The sequence below is a fragment of the Osmia bicornis genome, chromosome 6, assembly GCF_907164935.1.
Source record: "Osmia bicornis bicornis chromosome 6, iOsmBic2.1, whole genome shotgun sequence".
Lineage (NCBI taxonomy): Eukaryota > Metazoa > Arthropoda > Insecta > Hymenoptera > Megachilidae > Osmia > Osmia bicornis.
Window position 1 is genome coordinate 3,162,525 of NC_060221.1, and position 17,858 is coordinate 3,180,382.

Genomic DNA, 17,858 nt, shown 5'->3' on the forward strand with positions numbered 1-17,858 from the left:
CGAATGCATTTTTACTACTTGTAACAAATTCTCAAACTATATTTGAATGTACAATGTGAAAAATGTAATTAAATCAATATAAAAGAATCATTAATATGTATATGCAGTATACATATTATATCACCAATATTATATTGATTTGATTCTTTACAATAACTAAATCAGATGGTATCTGACTTCTTCGTTAAAGAAAAAATAAATAAAATTCTTTCTGTATTAAAATACTTCATATTCCACATTTTATTACAAAATTGTAACATTTAAAAGTATTCGTATATTTCATAAATATCTGTTGGAATATGTGGAATTGAAATTATATTAAAACGCGGAGTACAAGAAGATCTAGCCTGAGCTAAATGAAATGAAACACAATAAAAATTTTACTACTCATGGGTATAATCATACCCATGGTCACTATGCTCGCAAACTACGTATACAACCAGTAGCCCGTGTCGATTCGGACCATTCGTCCTACGACATGAATGGGCACCGGAGGAACCATAAAACATGCGACTCACCGTTCGCAGATATACTCTTCTTCCGACAGTCAAGTAGGAGGATGGACAACACCAGGTAGGAGGCTGCCTTGTAGGAGAAGATTCATCTGTAACAAAAAAAGAAGAATTACGGTTAATTTTGCAAATTATCAGTTTTTATTCTAATAAAATTATATATAAGTTTCGATTTTATAAAGTATTAGCAATTAAAAAAAAATTCTCAATTATCAAGTTTTGAAATTGTAAATCACTCTATTTTAATAGAAAGCAACTAAGTGACGTACCAAAACGGAAGTCGTGAAGAAAGCCATCATCAGGATATCCAGGAACTCGGCTAAATAAAAAAATTCATCTGTAACATAACAAAAAAGAATTACGGTTAATTTTGCAAATTATCACTTTTAATTCTAATAAAATTATATATAAGTTTCGATTTTATAAAGTATATTAGCAATTTAAAAAAAACTCTCAATTATCAAGTTTTGAAATTGTAAATTATTCTATTTTAATTAAAAACAATTGAATAAAGTAATAAGATACTTACACTCTTTCCTTGTGGAGCATCACCCAAGACTCCTCTTCAGTGGTGCCGTGACTCTAATACCGAATATATCGAGCAATAAAAAAAAAAATTGAAAATAAAAATAAAGATATAAAGTACTAGTAACGCGACCGTGAATAATTTCCGGCGAACAATTGTAGGGACTCTATTTTCGCGATGGAAAAAGAAAAATCAGAGCCGCGATACTCTAGAAAATATTTTATAATACGCAGCAAACACTGACTTTACATTCGCGTCATTCCTAATTGTACAAACGCAACTCTATTCAGGGCCAGTTCACCCTTGAAAAAATCAAAACATGTTCGTACAAGCACTGACTCTACCGACCGCCTTGCGCGCGGTCACAACAATTCCTGGAAGAAAAGATTAGCGAGGACGTTGGGGATGGGTGGAAATATGTATACAAAAACAACATTCTTTCTATTGAGTGTTCGTTAAGGAAATACTGTTATATGGTTATTAATGACTTGTAAATGAAAATATCTGTGTTCGTAAAATATCTTCAACGAACACAAATGTTGTTAAAGCTGAATATTGATCCTACATTGAAATGAAATGTTTTAAATAACTGTTGATAATTATTTCAATGAATATTACATCGATAGAAAATCATTTTGTAATAAAGATAACAAACTATTCTATTAAAGTAGAGGATTTCCGTTGTTAAGGTTGTAAGCATACCAAAAATTGTTGAAAATTGTATTACGTGATGATTTATAAATTATCTAAATTCTTTTCAATAAATGAAGTCCGAAAATTAATTAGCATGTGATTTATTAACGTGATTCTATTTCAATTTAAACTTGCACCGAAAACTGTATATTATAATATAATTACTATGATTTAACGAAAACAAATTGTTTAAAATAGTGAAAATTAAATTAATAATTGCAGAAGAGAAGCAATCGTGTGCAGTAAAATACAAATTGTTTCAATTTTGTTCTAATTTAAAACACATGTATTAAATTACTGCACGAAATTATTTAATAAAATGAAAAATTAATGATCCCTTTTGTATTAATCGATAAAAAGAAATTCCTTTAATCCTTTTTCCTTGACCTTAGTACCAATTAATTATTAAAAATGCTTACAACTAACAACGGCTCAACAAAAAAAGTGATAATAAATATTAACAATTGATTACAATAAACCAAAATGTTACCAATTCTTTATGAAATTGTTGCAAACCAATATCAAGTGTCATGACGTTGTTTCAATATCAATCAAATATCTGTAACAAATAAGAAATACAAATTTATGTAAATAAAATTTAAACAGCAGCAATAAAATTATGATTAACGAACGATCGAATTTTATAATTTATGCAAAATATTTGAATAGATATGCTGTGCGTACCTATTATGTACTACCGGCATGTAAGAAAGGACGTTCTCAACACGTCTTATCAGTACGACGTTCGCGAGACAAATGGCGAGACCTTCCTACCCCTCGAAGACTAATCGGTAACATTCGGCATTGTTCGGCCGATACCGAAGCAGGTAGACGAACAGAGCTTGTAATATTACGATGCTCAAGGAAGGAGGTTATTGAACTCTCTTATTAAAATCGACACGTGGTTGTAAATTTTAACAATTCAAAACAGTAAATCGTGGGATACAGTAACAAACACACTCAATAGTATTTAAGAAATTAACGAAATAAAAGGGAAAGTAATTCTGATTCTGTTGTTTCGGTCTCATTGTGAATTCACGACAAGAACAAGAATTTTCAACTCACGTATTTTTGAACAAAAAGCCGAATTAATGTTAAAAATCAAGAATCTAGACCTCCCTTCGACTTTTCTTTCTGTTTTTTGTACTTTCAACACCCAAAAGGCAATTTAATTTAATATTTGAAGATGATTTAAGCTTACCTGTTGCAGTCGCGTGCAAAACCGTCGAAGCTTCGAGGGGGGAATGCAGTACTACGCCACACTCTGTTCACTAACCGTCCAACCGTCGAATCTGATTGGTCGAAATGGGAGGACGCCATAATGGATGACCAATCAGAGTCGTTGGTAGAAACTTCGAATTGCTTCGAAACTTTAATACTAATATAAAGATTCGTTGAAAATTATCGACGCCATATTGAAATAAAGTCAAGATTACTTTTTTTCAACTTAAAGCACCAAAATATAGGAAAAAAAGTAGAAAAAACATAAGATATTAGAAGTACTTAAAAAATTATCGACATAAAACCAGAGTAAATGAAGAAAATAATATTTTAATTCATATCTATACCGGCAAAATAGTCAAAAACTAAGAAATCAGTTTACAACAATAAATTGTAGAAAAAATGTATTAAAAACATAAAAAAATGTAATAATATTCAAGAAATTATTGATATAAAAGAAAAGTAATTCAGCTGCTGTTTCACCTTAAGCTTCTCTGTAGACCACGTGGAATTAATGTCAGAAAACATGAATCTTGACATCTCTTCAAATTTACCTTCTGTTTTTCGTACTTCTGGTACCTAATACACAGTGTAATGTAATATTTTAATACGATTTGATCTCACTTTGTTACAGACGCGTGCACTCACCTCTTAGTTGCGGAAGGAAGTGACGTAATGAGTCTGACTTGCGCACATCATCGATAACGGCGATTCTGATTGGGCGAAATGGGAAGACGACTGCTATTGGTGGAAATTTAAAGTTGTATAATTCAGAATTAATACAGAAATAAATATTTAAATAAATATAGAAGAAAAAACTAAATAATCTACCTTGTCAGCTTCGTTACAACACGCCTCTTGTTTTAAGTTTTAGTTATTTATGGAAGTCCATGGGTTCTTGTATATGCTAAAGTGGATGTCGGTGGGTTCTTGAGTACGCTAATATGGATGTCTTTTTATAGATTTCCACTCTTTTGCAAGAGTTAGCTGCATGGCGCAGCACCATACCTGATGCAAACAAAATTCCGAATCTAAGCACCCTCTGTTCTTCTCTGGTTGAGTTATGCAGGTAGTTTACATATATAGGTTATAGTAATGTCAAAACCAAGAGAACAGAAAGATGGCGGTCAAGCGGTAATTTCGCTATATTCGGGCGCATGTAATCTTTTAATGTTGTGTCTCGTATTCTCAAGAGATTCTCCGAAATCATAATATCGTGCGATGTGACCACAGTGATCACGGCTATCCTGTAAAGTAGTAGACCGTGTCAAGAACGGAAGAACAACGAAGAAGGAGAAAAAGAGAAAGAGAGAGAGCGAGAGGAAGAGACTACAGAAAAGAGAACGGACCCAGTTTATACGTAACGAGTATAGAAGCGGTTCATTGCTCTGCTCCGAGTTGTCGCCAAGATGGATTGGGACTCAATCACGATGGCGAGCCTTCATTTAACAATGACCGAACATCAGTATTACGAAGACATTTTCAGTTATTGCTGTGAACATCCTGACAGCGATAATGTGCCGGTGATCAAAGTTGCTGAACTACTGCGTTCCGCTAATTTACCAGGAGCTGTCACGATGGAGGTAAATTACGTCTGTTCTTTACATGTAGTATGTCAGCTGTTGGTTTTCTGTCACACTTCTGATCAAAATATCGAAACCGTACAGTGTCTTTAATTGCATCAAGGTGAGCATTTAATGTGTCATAACACACTACGAAATCGGCAAATTGTAAATGTTGGTGAAGGTTAGAATTAAATAAAAATTATAAGTGAAGGTAATTATTTTTAATAAATGTAATAATTAAGAAAAGTAAATGACGTTTAATATTCATTAGTTGTTATCTGAATAATGCAGACACTGATATCTTGTTAATTATCAATATACATTTAAAACAGAGATACATGGAATAAATTTGTATTATTTGCAGATATTGGATATATGTTTTGGGGCTGAAGCAGCATACATTGGCACTCATCTTGGAAGAAAACAGTTCTATGCACTACTGAAACTTGTAGCAGCTCATCAAGCAGGGCTTAGCATTCATAAAGACATTATTACTATGCCTTTGGATATAATAACTTTGCCAAGATTTACTTGGCCAATGTCGGGAGATAAAGATGGTAGAAAAAATTCTGACTCTAATAATGCTATGAAAAGTAGACATCATGCTCCTGAAAGCACAACAGAAAGTGAAAGCGAAGCAGAGTCTCCAAGAGAAACTGGTGCTAGTACAGATTCACCAACACCAACAAATAGTGTCACACAGGAAAGGAATAGCGATATACATGGTGAAACAATATTAGACTCTGTATCTAGTGGTTGGCAAGGATTATTAGTATCAGAAGAACAGAGGCAGTTATTAGGAACTGAAGAAGAAAGTTCAGAACGTCACAGCAGTGATGAAGGTGAAGGAGATGGTGATGGCTCAGGATTTCCACCAGAAGAAGTGTGGATAATTAGTGACGAACAACGTGAATATTATGCAGCTCAGTTTGCACAACTACAACTTGATCCTGAGGGGCTGTTGCATGGTCCCATAGCAAGGACATTTTTTGAAAAGTCTGGACTTCCTTTAGGAGAACTTAGTCGCATTTGGCAGCTAGCAGATATAACTAGAGATGGAGCATTAAGTTTACAAGAATTTTTTGTGGCTATGCATCTTGTTGTGTTACGAAGGAATCATGTGCCTCTACCCGATGTATTACCTCCACCTTTATTAATTCCTTTGCTCAAGCAAAAAACTGGTCCACCAACTATTCCAACAACTGCAACTACTCAAAAGACTCCACCTAATTCCACCAGTACTCAGGAGAAAAATAAAGAATGGACAAAATTTGTTGACTCTCCAACTGGAACTAGTAGTTCTCTTACTAGTCCAGGTCTACAATTAGTAAATTTCGATTTTCAAAAGTCCGCCGTCGAGAAAGATCCTAAAATTCTGCATCCTGTACCGTTACGCTTAACACCCGAAGCAGCGATTCTTGCTTCCGGAGCAAATGGTAACAATACCAACTGCACTACATTGGGAGATGATGATCTCCAACGCACTGCAAGTACATTGGTGCAACGACCTCTTATTAAAAAACCACCTCCACCTCCTGAAGAAGCTATTATTGTAACTCCAAAGAAGGAACCACCGCCTCCACCACCACCCAGACCATATAGAACACATGCAAGAAGTTCTAGTCTTGATCTTAATAAATTAGGTATATGTTGCTACCAATACTCTGCGATACTTTTCATCTGTGGCTGTGAAAGCAAAGTTTTACGCTTCAAACTGTGCGCGTTCTTGTAGGGAAAAATGGTCAAAGTTTCCTTGGAGCACCTCCACTAGTTCCACCAAGAATCTCTCCGGGAATCGTAAGTATTCTTACTCTTCGATTATCAAATGATGAAACTAAAATTATTAATGACCAGTCCTACATTTAATTAAGCTGCTTCTTATGGATCTATACAGTAGATACTGCATTATATTACACATATTACGAATTGTATATTTTTCATTCGGAAAGTAAACGAACGTAGGCAAAATTATTGCTTTAAAGAAAATTTTGTCACATATCTCTACTACAGACTTCACCTCGAAAATTGGTTGGTCAAAAAAGTGAGGGAGAAGGACAAAAAACTTTAAACGAAAATCAGAGTTTTATTGCTGATTTTTCTCACTTTTCTCCAAAGAGCGAACTACCTGAAAATCTACCTTTGGAAACAGTACCCCCCCAATCACAGCAATTTACCGGTGTCTGTGGTGCATTTCATATTTATAGAAAACCCAGTCCAAGTAAGTTTTTTATTCTAATTATCAAGAAATTTCCTACGAATCAACAAAAATTCATCTATTGTTTGTCTTGCAGAGCGGGATGGAGGAGAAGAAGACACACCTAAAGATGAGTTAGAGGAATCAAAAAAATTAACATTGCAAGAATTACGAGAAAAAAACGCTGAACTCCGATTAGTCTGTGAAGAATTAACACGAGAATTAGCTAGCGCACTCCAAGAACGTATAAACCTACGTGCAAAACTTTTACTCTTAACATGATGTAATTTGTTAATATTTGTAAAAGTTCCAAACTGTGAATTACCGATTTCTCCTGAATTCATTATAAAATCGAGTATTTCATATGTCGTACTAGTCTAGTTTTCTTTTTGCGATAAAGTTTCGTATATTCGTAATAATTAGAGTAACCAAATGTTAACATTACAAAACAGATAATCATTTTAAAAAAAGTTTCTATTTTTTATGCATAGTATTGTTCTAAATTGCTAAAAAGTAGTTCTTTATATACTGAAAAAAAATCTTTTAAAACGTTGAACATTTACATCGAGCAATAGTCAAAGCTTGATGATTATTGTACACTGCAAAACTATAGAAAGATACTATTAAAAATGAGTGATAGATGTTTATTGTTTACGAAGACAAAATAAAACTGTATTTTCGTATCGCTGTACAATCAAATTTTTCAGAGCATGGCATATAGAGCAAATCGATATTCCTGAAAAAGAAACTGTTATAAAATGTATTTTATTTCGTGATATAATTGTACATAGCTAATAGAATTAGAACAAGGAATGAGATAAAATGAAATCTGCTGAAGCAGAATATTTAAAGACTTCTCAAATTGTTAATAACTTAACTTGATTAATGTATTGTTCTAATTGGACTTCAGTTTGGTTATTGTTCGATTATAAAGAATATTATTTCACACCATATTATGAAGTATCTATTATATTCCTTATACAAATTACACGAATATATTATTGATAAAATCCCTTTGAAAGTGGTTTGAATTTATCATTATGACTTAATTGTTGCTGAGAATCGTTAAATAACGTAATTCCTCGTGCCATACAATACGATATTTTAATATTACAGCCACTAATGATTGCTAGAAACTATCCTCTTGTTGTTGAAACTATTTAGAAATATTTTGATCAACAATCATGAAAAGGTCTTTTTGTATGTGTATAGAAAATTCTGTAAAGATAGCGTGTAAAAATTATATAAAAGTTAACTGTTATTTTACTCATTCCTTTTGTCCATATAATTCTGTAAAAATGTAACGATATATGCAAACAATTAACTGAAGAATCGAATAAAGCATTCTCTTAGTTTCATAACAATTTTTATTGATGTCAATGTATGAATGGTACATAATATTAATGTTACAGGAACAAACCACAAGTATTTTGAGGTCTCTGTTGTGAAGGTTGAATGAATGAACAATAGAAATCAATTAAATGTAACATTGTACTTAGCTAATACAACATGAGAATATAATAATTTATGTTACATGCACGACTATGTAACTTTTCACGCATACACGTTATTACTTGCATTTATATTTCTTATTTTTCATAATTTACGAATACATTTAAAAATTAAAAACAAAAATCCTGAATTAAACGATAATGACAAAGCCTGCCGTTTTGTACTTGTTTGGACGATAAACGTCTAATCCAATACTAACTGTAATTCTACTGTGCGAGAGAAAACGTACGCTGGAGTACCCTCAAATTTCATATTTTTCAGTTTTTGGAAATGCTACCAGCTAAACATAACGTTATTTAATCTGAAATCCATACAACGATGTGTTTTATATGATAGATCACTATCACACAGAAACATTTACGAAAGTATTACATAAGAACATACGTAAAACTTTAGTTGTCTTTCGTTTGAATATACTTAATCAGATCAACCACGCGGTTGGAGTAACCATACTCGTTATCGTACCACGAAATTAATTTAACGAAAGTATCGTTCAAAGGTATGCCAGCTTTAGCATCGAAAATACTGGAGTGGTTGTCACCAATAAAATCAGAGGACACTACATCATCTTCGGTATATCCTAGAATTCCTTTCATAGGTCCTTCGGCAGCTTCCTTTATTTTAGCTTTAATAGCATCATAGTTTGCTGGTTTGGCAAGTCTGACCGTTAAGTCAACCACCGATACATTATGTACCGGTACACGGAATGCCATACCAGTTAATTTTCCATTAAGAGCTGGAATGACTTTACCAACAGCTTTAGCTGCTCCAGTTGCGGCGGGAATAATGTTTTGGGCAGCACCACGACCGTCTCTCCATAACTATAAATAAAACAAAATTACATATAACAAAATTGAAAATTATGACACAAGAGGTAATAACATTAGAACAAGTATATACTTTTCCAGAAGGTCCATCCACAGTTTTTTGAGTAGCAGTGATAGCATGTACAGTGGTCATAAGACCTTCAACAATTTCAAAGTTATCATGAACAACTTTAGCAAGGGGAGCTAAACAGTTGGTGGTGCAAGAAGCATTGGAGATAACTTTGTAGGATGGGTCATAGGCATCCAGATTAACGCCAACAACAAACATTGGTGCATCAGCAGATGGTGCAGAGATGATAACCTTCTTAGCACCACCTTCCAAATGAGCCTGTAAAAACAATATAAGTATTTTATATATGTAATATACCCTTAAATTTGTTTACATCTACATAAATTTCTACATACAGAGGCCTTTTCTATGGTAGTAAAGACACCAGTGGATTCTACAACATATTCAGCTCCTGCCTTGCCCCATGGAATAGCTTTTGGTTCACGTTCACTGAACACAGCAATTTTATTACCATTGACAACTAGGCAACCATTTTCAGCCTTGACTTCTCCCTTGAATCTACCATGGGTAGAATCATATTTGAACATGTATACCATGTAGTCCAAACCAATGAAGGGATCATTGATGGCAACAACCTATTAAAAATATATCAATATATACGTGAAAATATGGAAAAGGAAACTGTATTAAACAAATTATGTAACATACCTGAGCACCGCGTTCAAGGGAAGCTCTAAGTACAAGGCGGCCAATACGGCCGAATCCGTTAATTCCAATTTTACTCATCTCGTCGTCGTCGTCTTCTGTGCAACTAGAAAATGAACGAGATAATTGCCGATAACATATTCTGAGTTCGGTAAATATCCTTTGACGTTTAAAAATTAATTTTTGGGTCATATAAGCAAATGAAATCGATCTCATTATGAACGAATTAACCTCAAACGAAATTGTAAGTTATATAGCTTTTATTTTATAATTCAAATTTTGTTATTATAATGTAATCGTAATATTATTTTCTATTTGTTCAGCATCAAAAATATTAAATTAATACATAATTTTAATAATCCATTTCACAAATTAAATTTATTACTATTCCGTTTGTGTTTTGTTGCAATTATCGCATTACATTGAAAATTTAGATAAAAAATGATAAAAGTATTGAAAAATGACAATTTAATATTAAATAATTTTATTATCTGCTGACATTAAAAATTACTGTAATACATTCGAGTCATTAAATCATATTATCTAGATTATCTAGAAATTAAACAGTTCGTTATAGTAGAAATATTTTTATTATATATAGACCTCGTGCAAACTTAAAGGTCAATCAAGGTCAAAAAAATCTCACTGTTTCCCTTCCATCTTGTTCTTGAAACTAAACGTGACCTTTTACATGACATACGTAAGTACATGGTTAGTAGGTTACAATTAGTAACTTTTTCTTCAATATTCAATATGATTTTTAATCATATTTAAATGAAATGATGTAACATTTGATTAACGAACCCAAAGATCTTTATAATTTTTCTTGATTGATTCATAAATAAACCTAAATTAATAAACTTCTCTAGTAATCACAACATGCTAATGATAACATGATCATAATTAACCAATAGAAACTCTACATATCTTATACGATATGTTAGACAAGTCCTTTTAAAATAAAATGCCGAGTGACTTCTAGGAACAATAACCTCGAGTATACATATATATACGTAGAAGTTATTTAGCACACTGTTACTAAAACATCTTTAGTTCTGTAGTTTATTATAGATGAATTATTGCAATAAAGTACTTTTACTGACGTCATATTAGCCGGTATGAACACGTAGATAGATGCTACATAATTCTGGATAGAGGTACAGAATAATTCTCAGTTGTTCTATTAGTAAATCCTAACATGGAAATTGATGATTGTAGTTTATTATGAGATACAACTAATAAGTAATGAAAAATCTGTTAATTCACGAAGAAATGAATGAAAGATTAACTAGATTAAAGTGAAAAATTCGGGATACTCACCTGTAAAATGATCCGTACGCAACCGTTACCACGAAAGCAGTGTCATTTGAAGGGCAGAAAACGTTAATATAACAGTCATCGGTTTAGGCGTATGCGCCGTAACCATTTTTTGGTTTCGTACATCATCGGCTACACTCGGATCACGTGAATACAAAATTGTATTGGCGTATCCAACGGCCGCTCAATTTAAATGCTGATCTACATTGTCTGTTAAAAAACTGAATAAAACGATATTTACGCACATATATTTTGTAAATTTACTCTTTACTTTTCCAGAAGAAGAGGTATTAAGAGAAATAAAATCGATAGAAATCATAAAACTTATAGCAATAATTTCCTTTTATGTAAAATATTAAAAATATATAGTTTTATAATATATTCTTACTAATTAACAAATTATTCATCTTCGGTTTTTTCTACATTCTCTGAAGCTACTGGTACATCACCAGAATCGACTCGATGCATATATTTTATCAAATCCGTCACACGATGCGCATAACCATATTCATTGTCATACCTGTAGAATTCATATTTTAGACACTTAATTAACATATATTATTACATAGAAAAATATAATTTAAAATACACGTTAATTACCACGCAATAATTTTAATGAACGTGCTTGTTTGGGGAATCCCAGCTTTAGCGTCAAAAACGCATGAATAACACGTGTTATTAAAATCAGATGATACGCAATCCTCTTCTGTATATCCTAATATATCCTTTAATTCGTTTTCCGATGCTGATTTCATTGCTTCCTTTATTTCTTCATATGTCACTGGTTTGTTAACTCTGAAATTTAAAAATGGACTCTGTAGATAGATTAAAAGTAGACCCTATTAATATGTTTGTTACCTAAAGGTCATATCGCATAAAGAAACATTCGAGATTGGTACCCTGAAAGCAATCGCGGAAATTTTTCCTTTAAGGTCAGGAATAATTTTGTCTAACGATTTAGCCGCACCTGAAGATGTTGGAATGATATTTTGAAGTGCACCCCTACCATTTCTCCATAGCTACCATACAAACGAATTACAGAATATTATTTTACAAAAAATATTGATAATGTTATATAATATTTAACAGCTACCTTTCCTTTTTCTATAGGACCATCTAAAGTTCTTTGCATTGATGTCAAAGCGTGCACGCTGCTGATCATTACTTCAATAACTTCAAATTTATCGTGCATTACTTTAATAATGGGGGCTGCACAATTTGTCGTACAGGAGGCGGCTGATACTACTTTACTTCTCGACGACTCGTAACAAGTATGATTTACACCATAAACCATCATCGGTGCATCGATCGAGGGTGCGGTAATTACTACCCTTTTCGCTCCACCATCCATATGTAACTATAATTAGTTAAGTACAGTATAATTATTTTACAATCCCGGTGTTTAATTTCCAAATTGTAAGGAAGTTTCTTACGCTTGCTTTTTCTATAGTATTGAATACTCCTGTAGCATCGATTACATACGTTACACCCGCACCTTTCCAATTTATTTTACATGGATGCTTTTCTTGCGACGTAGCGATCTTCTTATCTTCAAAACAATAAATTACCGTCTTTAAATAGTTAACAAATTTTGTTGGTATAATTAAACGTACCTGCAATAATAATATGTCCATCTTCGCATTCCAATTTCAAAGGATAAGCTCCATGAGTTGAATCGTATTTAAACAAATATATCATGTAATCAGTTGAAATATATGGATCGTTAATCAAGTTAACCTGATTGAATATAGAAACAATTTATGACTATTTTATTTACATAAAACTATCTGTATTTTCAACAGTTCATATTTACCGTTATATCCTTTTCTATGCAAGTACGTAAGCACATTCTACCTATTCTTCCGAATCCATTAATTCCTACAACAGCCATAACTTTTGGATAAAATTATTAACTAAATGTCAATAATATTACTTTAAAATATTTAAAAATTCTATATAGAATTTGTATTCTATTTCAGTTGTTACGAACGTCAAGCAATCAATAATGCGAATTTGCTTACAGAATTCAAAACTTCTAAAATGATCTTTTATAATATTAATTTGTATAGTTTCATAAGAAAATTAAACTGCGAAGTGGCTTTGAATCGTTTCAAATTATTTGAAATTTAACGTTGCTTATCCCTCAATGAATACATAGTCTGAATTCATAACATTATTTATTTATTGTTTTTGCAATCGTGAAATGTCGAAGCCATTGTGAAACGCTAAGCAGCGCTGAGAATGAAAAACAGGCATCAACATTACTAGAAGAGAGAATTAGAAGCAAATGATTAGTCTCACATTTACGGTAAATGAAGTCAGTTCGAAGGGATAGCAAAATGTCCCGTACCATCACCGCTATTACATTAAAGAGGCTCGACAGTAAGTAAATCACCATTTTTAATAATTTATATATATTTTATCAAACATTTATAGTGTTCGGTATTTGCAGAAAAGAATTAAATAATTTTAATGTCATTAAGAACTTTTGATGATGCGTGACCCTAACAAATATAAATAATTTGCAAAATGAAACATATAATAAAATCTGGACGACATAGAAGATCAATGAAAATATATTTGTTACATATCTCAGGTAATTAATTTAAAAATATATAATAGTACACAATACGGTACAGTAAAACCAGAATTAATTGATTTTTATAATGTACGAATTTTAGAATAATTCTCTCTTCGGCCTGACAATGGATGTTCCTAAGTTGAAATTATTATACTATATTCATAATCTTTATTATGACAAACGAAACAGCGGGAAAAAAAAATAATAATTATGCGAAATAACAAAGTACCATGAAATTTCTTTTACATTCTATATTTAGTTAACGTGATTATTTAGAAAAATATTTGTAAGCGTCAAATATATCCATCATCAATGTTATCTTCTCTTAAATTAAAGGAAATTGTAATATAAATCCTTTTACAGTCGCAATCGATATCATTGAACATTTTTAATATTATTTATGTTTAAATACAATTAGAATAACAACTACCTAGATAATAAATGTGTTACGTAAATAATATCTATAAATTTCAATAATTTAATACCAATCCAGATGACTGCACAAATATTATTATTTCTATTACTTTGAGAGAAACATTGATAATGAATTTTATATACAATATTTTTCTAAAAATAATTACAAGATATAGAAATTAGTTTGTAAAAGAAAATGTACAAGTTTTATTTGGTCCTACATTTTTCGATGGCATTTATTTACGTTATCTATTTATATTTAAGTTCATTAAGTTTATAAATTTATATTAAATTTCATAGGAAGAATGTTCAAGAATTTATCAAATTTGCGTAATAATATCTGACTGCTTCAGATTAACTCATATCTGTAGCTTATCTTCGTTTTCGGTTGAAAAAAAATATTACTTTTTAATTAATGTGCGATGTATTTGGCGTAGGTTCGAATTGAATATTTTGTTTGACGAAATCTAAAATTAACTGAAATTTATCTAACATTATTATAGAAAAAATGATTTCTTAATAATCAAGTACTAGACTGTAAGTCATCGATCACGGAGATCCTTTTCATCGTTGTAAACAACGATGAACGCTTTTTCAAGGATTTCTGATGAGTAGATGACTTTGTAAATGCCGTACAAAATGCATGTAATATACTCTGGTTAATAATTAATTTGTGAATGTTTTAGATCTGTAATGTTTTATTTGTAATTTTTAATCTACTAGTTCAAACATATAATCGTTTATGTAACTTCATTAGCATAGAGTAAAAGGAAAGTTAAAATTAAGAAAATTTTGACATAAAAGTTAAAACTATGAAAAATTAGCCCTTTATTTGTATCTAGTTATATCTAATACAGTAAGAAAATATATACCTTTTCTCTTTAGTAAATCGTAAATGAATTTTCAAGTAATTGCGAAAGATCTTCTTTAGATTGTTCTCGTGGCGCTAATTTTGTAATACGATGCTGCAAACATTTAATTAATAAATTAGTAAATTTAAGATAGTAAAATATATAACATATACGTATATAGTTATAAACGTATGATCATACGAAAATAAATATTGAACCAATAATTATAAAATATCTATTACAATATCACAATTGTAAATTCATCATGCATAAAAATATGTAATGTTAAACATATGGTGAATTTACTTAATTGTAATCATTCATGTATGGTGACCAATAAATCACTATTATAAACTTTCTTCGTGACCTATCATTTCTATCCGTTGTATATAAGTTACTAATAAATGGATATGTATTACCTGGGGTAACGTCCCTTCAACTAAGGTAGGAATGTCTTCCTTCTTGAATCCTAATGTGGTTAAACCATTTTCAATCTTCATTATTTGCATATACCCTCTTACAGTATCTGCTAATATCTTCCCAGCATCGCTTCTCTTTGCTTGATGAATATCAGCACCGAGTAATTCTGCAGCTTCCAAGTGTCTTTCGGCGCACGCATCTCCAGTGAATGAAAACACTGCGGGTGCTGATATGACAACTGAAAGACCATGCGGTACTATTGGATGATCCTTGCTGTAACCCTGAAATAAGCAATACATGAAACCTCTGCTTAGTGGAATTTATGTTAAATTTACCTTAGGTTGAAAACTTCGTGCATTTCCACTAATAGGATAAGATAACGCATGGCAAAGATGAACTCCAGCATTACCAAATCCAACACCTGCCATAGTACTTGCAAGATGCATGTGACTTCTGGCTTCAAGATCATCTTGGTTGTATACTGCCCTTTGGAAATATCTATATAAAGAAGGGTACATATAAATATTATTTTTATACTCTTTTATTATGATCTGCATTTTATTCTTAATAAAAAATACGCTTATTTACTTGCGTATTGTTTGAAGGGCATACTTCGACCACACATCACTGACAGGATTGCTACCTTGATAAGCTGGCCTAAGAATTGGGTTTGAAGGACAAGGTGTTCTCTCTGTGTATGGCAATGCAGTAAAAGATTCAAGAGCATGGCAAAGTACATCAAAACCAGAATAAGCACATACTCTTTCTGGCATGCTCAATGTGTGATGTGGATCTATAAGACCCAAAATAGGCCTCAGAGCTCTATTGTAATTAAAATTTGAGTAAAGTAGATTCATAAACTAAATCTGAAAGAAACTATGAAAAGTGACTTGCCTATTAGCAATACCAGTCTTGGCTTTAAGTGGTTGATAATCAAAAATAGAAACACCGGTTGTTTCCGACCCTGTACCGGATGTAGTAGGTACCGCTATCAATGGTTTTAATGGTACTACAATTGGCTTCCCTTTGCCAATGGGTGCATTCACGTAATCCAGGAAATCTGCTTGTGGATCACAACTATAAAGATTTGCCGCTTTACAGGTATCTATTACCGAACCTCCACCTACCTAATAAAAAAAAAACGTTTTTATAGTTTTATAACATTGATTTCTGAATTGTAACATTTGAATGATTAGTTTAAAATCAATGAATTCTTTAGTTCCTTACCGCTATAAAAGCGTCGAAGTTGCCACGTTTAGCAAACTCAATGGCATCCTTGAGACTTTGCTCTGTGGGCTCAACACGTACATTATCATAAACTGTAGCTTGAATACCATATTTAGTAAGACTATCCATAGCAGTTTTAACAGGTGGTAGATTCACAAGATTTGGATCTGTCATCAAGCAAACAGTTTTTGATCCAATATTTTGCATATCCATACCCAACTCTTTAGTAACACCAACACCATATCGTACTGTAGAACAAGCCATCTGCAATTGACCAAAAATATTTTATTTTTTGCAAGATCTAATTTTTGCATTATGTTTTCCCTTTATTCAGTGTAATAAAATTTATTATAATTAAATGCTTATTCCTTAAAAATGTAATAATTGAAACATTGCTGATTATTTGCAAAACTGATAGAGATTAATGTATATAAGCTTTAGATTACTGTCTCAAGTTTTCATGTTATAATATGCATAGTTAATTCAAAAACATTCATTATCTGAATAAGACTTTAGTGTTTCTTATATTTTGCAATCCTTATGACCTATGACATAATTGACCTCACTATGTAATAGTATACTTTAAAAAGGTATTATATATATATTTTTTAAACTTTAGAATGCATGCCTCAAATGCATATTCTTTTGTTGGTGTAGCATTTGTTAATGTACTGCAAGCTTTTGTTAATTCATGCATAGTTGTGCCTCCTGGATTTCCATGAGCTGGACATTTACACCTATAAAACAATATTCTTCATTAATAAAAATTGGTATTCATTGGAATTAAGTCAAATATTAATTATTAAATATACAGTGTATGCCAATTTTGTCTAAATTATATAAAAGTTTCTCAATATTATATAAACATATTGAATATTACTGCTCTTACTGATTCTATTAAAACTCATTATTATGATATACTCACGATTGAGAATAAATCGTTTGCAATAGATCCAATATATGTTTTCTAGGAGCCATATTTTAAATAATTCCAAAACGAAGAACTAATTGAAATAATATATACAACTTTTCTTCGTTAATTTATTCCGCTTTGCACTGTACTGATCATTCGAATCAATTCGAATGCCCTCTCTTATCCATATATGTTGTAATATATACCAGTGGCTATAGAAAACATAAATCTTATACAAATCATAAAAATATATAATCTTGTAAAAATATTCAAATTCGATCTCAGCGCCATCTATACAAAAACGGCGGAAACTATTCAACAACTTACCAACTGCTTGATAAATTGGCAAACTAGCGATTGCCGACGGGTC

General features: G+C 31.7%; 4 protein-coding genes and 1 long non-coding RNA gene across 9 annotated transcripts; 2 read left to right on the top strand and 3 right to left on the bottom strand.

Moving 5' to 3' along the window:
- The first annotated feature begins 4,000 nt into the window (after positions 1-4,000).
- Positions 4,001-8,353, top strand: LOC114874671 (ralBP1-associated Eps domain-containing protein 1). 2 transcript variants are annotated; one of them, XM_029184170.2, is made up of 5 exons: positions 4,001-4,535; positions 4,882-6,160; positions 6,250-6,314; positions 6,633-6,735; positions 6,809-8,353. In XM_029184170.2, exons 1-5 carry the CDS (start codon positions 4,362-4,364, stop codon positions 6,991-6,993), a joined length of 1,806 nt encoding a protein of 601 aa, XP_029040003.1. In that variant the 5' UTR covers positions 4,001-4,361; the 3' UTR covers positions 6,994-8,353. The 2 variants fall into 2 exon arrangements, with proteins under 2 accessions (XP_029040003.1, XP_029040002.1); XM_029184169.2 differs by having other exon boundaries at positions 4,002-4,535; positions 6,528-6,735.
- LOC114874674 (glyceraldehyde-3-phosphate dehydrogenase 2-like) lies at positions 8,185-11,189 on the bottom strand. Its single transcript, XM_029184177.2, has 5 exons — positions 11,086-11,189; positions 9,769-9,871; positions 9,456-9,695; positions 9,124-9,378; positions 8,185-9,044 (listed from the first exon to the last, which is right to left on the bottom strand). Exons 2-5 carry the CDS (start codon positions 9,844-9,846, stop codon positions 8,616-8,618), a joined length of 1,002 nt encoding a protein of 333 aa, XP_029040010.1. The 5' UTR covers positions 9,847-9,871; positions 11,086-11,189; the 3' UTR covers positions 8,185-8,615.
- A 32-nt stretch (positions 11,190-11,221) lies between these two features.
- Positions 11,222-13,251, bottom strand: LOC114874673 (glyceraldehyde-3-phosphate dehydrogenase-like). Of its 4 annotated transcripts, none has more exons than XM_029184174.2 (8): positions 12,896-13,251; positions 12,696-12,819; positions 12,516-12,631; positions 12,176-12,439; positions 11,941-12,101; positions 11,683-11,877; positions 11,471-11,602; positions 11,222-11,303 (listed from the first exon to the last, which is right to left on the bottom strand). In XM_029184174.2, the coding sequence occupies exons 1-7, from the start codon at positions 12,971-12,973 to the stop codon at positions 11,482-11,484; spliced, it is 1,059 nt and encodes a 352-aa protein (XP_029040007.1). In that variant the 5' UTR covers positions 12,974-13,251; the 3' UTR covers positions 11,222-11,303; positions 11,471-11,481. The 4 variants fall into 4 exon arrangements, with proteins under 4 accessions (XP_029040007.1, XP_029040009.1, XP_029040008.1 ...); XM_029184176.2 differs by having other exon boundaries at positions 11,295-11,602; positions 12,896-12,960; positions 13,104-13,251; XM_029184175.2 differs by having other exon boundaries at positions 11,295-11,602; positions 12,896-12,975; positions 13,104-13,251.
- Positions 13,252-13,359: 108 nt separating this feature from the next.
- On the top strand, positions 13,360-14,493 carry LOC114874675. Its single transcript, XR_003789133.2, has 3 exons — positions 13,360-13,464; positions 13,535-13,678; positions 13,764-14,493. It is a non-coding gene; the product is annotated as an uncharacterized LOC114874675 (long non-coding RNA).
- A 388-nt stretch (positions 14,494-14,881) lies between these two features.
- Positions 14,882-17,701, bottom strand: LOC114874672 (probable hydroxyacid-oxoacid transhydrogenase, mitochondrial). The gene is made up of 8 exons (XM_029184172.2): positions 17,501-17,701; positions 17,204-17,312; positions 16,576-16,839; positions 16,243-16,475; positions 15,937-16,170; positions 15,684-15,846; positions 15,348-15,629; positions 14,882-15,042 (listed from the first exon to the last, which is right to left on the bottom strand). The coding sequence occupies exons 1-8, from the start codon at positions 17,551-17,553 to the stop codon at positions 14,959-14,961; spliced, it is 1,422 nt and encodes a 473-aa protein (XP_029040005.1). The 5' UTR covers positions 17,554-17,701; the 3' UTR covers positions 14,882-14,958.
- Positions 17,702-17,858: the final 157 nt, after the last annotated feature.

Excerpts from the sequence above, each read along its gene's own strand:
- LOC114874671 (XM_029184169.2), top strand. The coding sequence starts at position 4,362 with ATGGATTGGGACTCAATCACGATGGCGAGCCTTCATTTAACAATGACC. Across the intron at positions 4,536-4,881 it reads CAGGAGCTGTCACGATGGAG|ATATTGGATATATGTTTTGG; the intron begins GTAAATTACGTC and ends TATTATTTGCAG. Across the intron at positions 6,315-6,527 it reads CAAGAATCTCTCCGGGAATC|ACTTCACCTCGAAAATTGGT; the intron begins GTAAGTATTCTT and ends TCTCTACTACAG.
- LOC114874674 (XM_029184177.2), bottom strand. The coding sequence starts at position 9,846 with ATGAGTAAAATTGGAATTAACGGATTCGGCCGTATTGGCCGCCTTGTA. Across the intron at positions 9,696-9,768 it reads CCCTTGAACGCGGTGCTCAG|GTTGTTGCCATCAATGATCC; the intron begins GTATGTTACATA and ends TATTTTTAATAG. Across the intron at positions 9,379-9,455 it reads CTACCATAGAAAAGGCCTCT|GCTCATTTGGAAGGTGGTGC; the intron begins GTATGTAGAAAT and ends TTGTTTTTACAG.
- LOC114874673 (XM_029184174.2), bottom strand. The coding sequence starts at position 12,973 with ATGGCTGTTGTAGGAATTAATGGATTCGGAAGAATAGGTAGAATGTGC. Across the intron at positions 12,440-12,515 it reads ATACTATAGAAAAAGCAAGC|TTACATATGGATGGTGGAGC; the intron begins GTAAGAAACTTC and ends AACTAATTATAG. Across the intron at positions 12,102-12,175 it reads GTCCTATAGAAAAAGGAAAG|CTATGGAGAAATGGTAGGGG; the intron begins GTAGCTGTTAAA and ends TTTGTATGGTAG.
- LOC114874672 (XM_029184172.2), bottom strand. The coding sequence starts at position 17,553 with ATGGCTCCTAGAAAACATATATTGGATCTATTGCAAACGATTTATTCT. Across the intron at positions 16,171-16,242 it reads AAGACTGGTATTGCTAATAG|AGCTCTGAGGCCTATTTTGG; the intron begins GCAAGTCACTTT and ends TAATTACAATAG. Across the intron at positions 15,043-15,347 it reads TTGAAGGGACGTTACCCCAG|CATCGTATTACAAAATTAGC; the intron begins GTAATACATATC and ends AAATGTTTGCAG.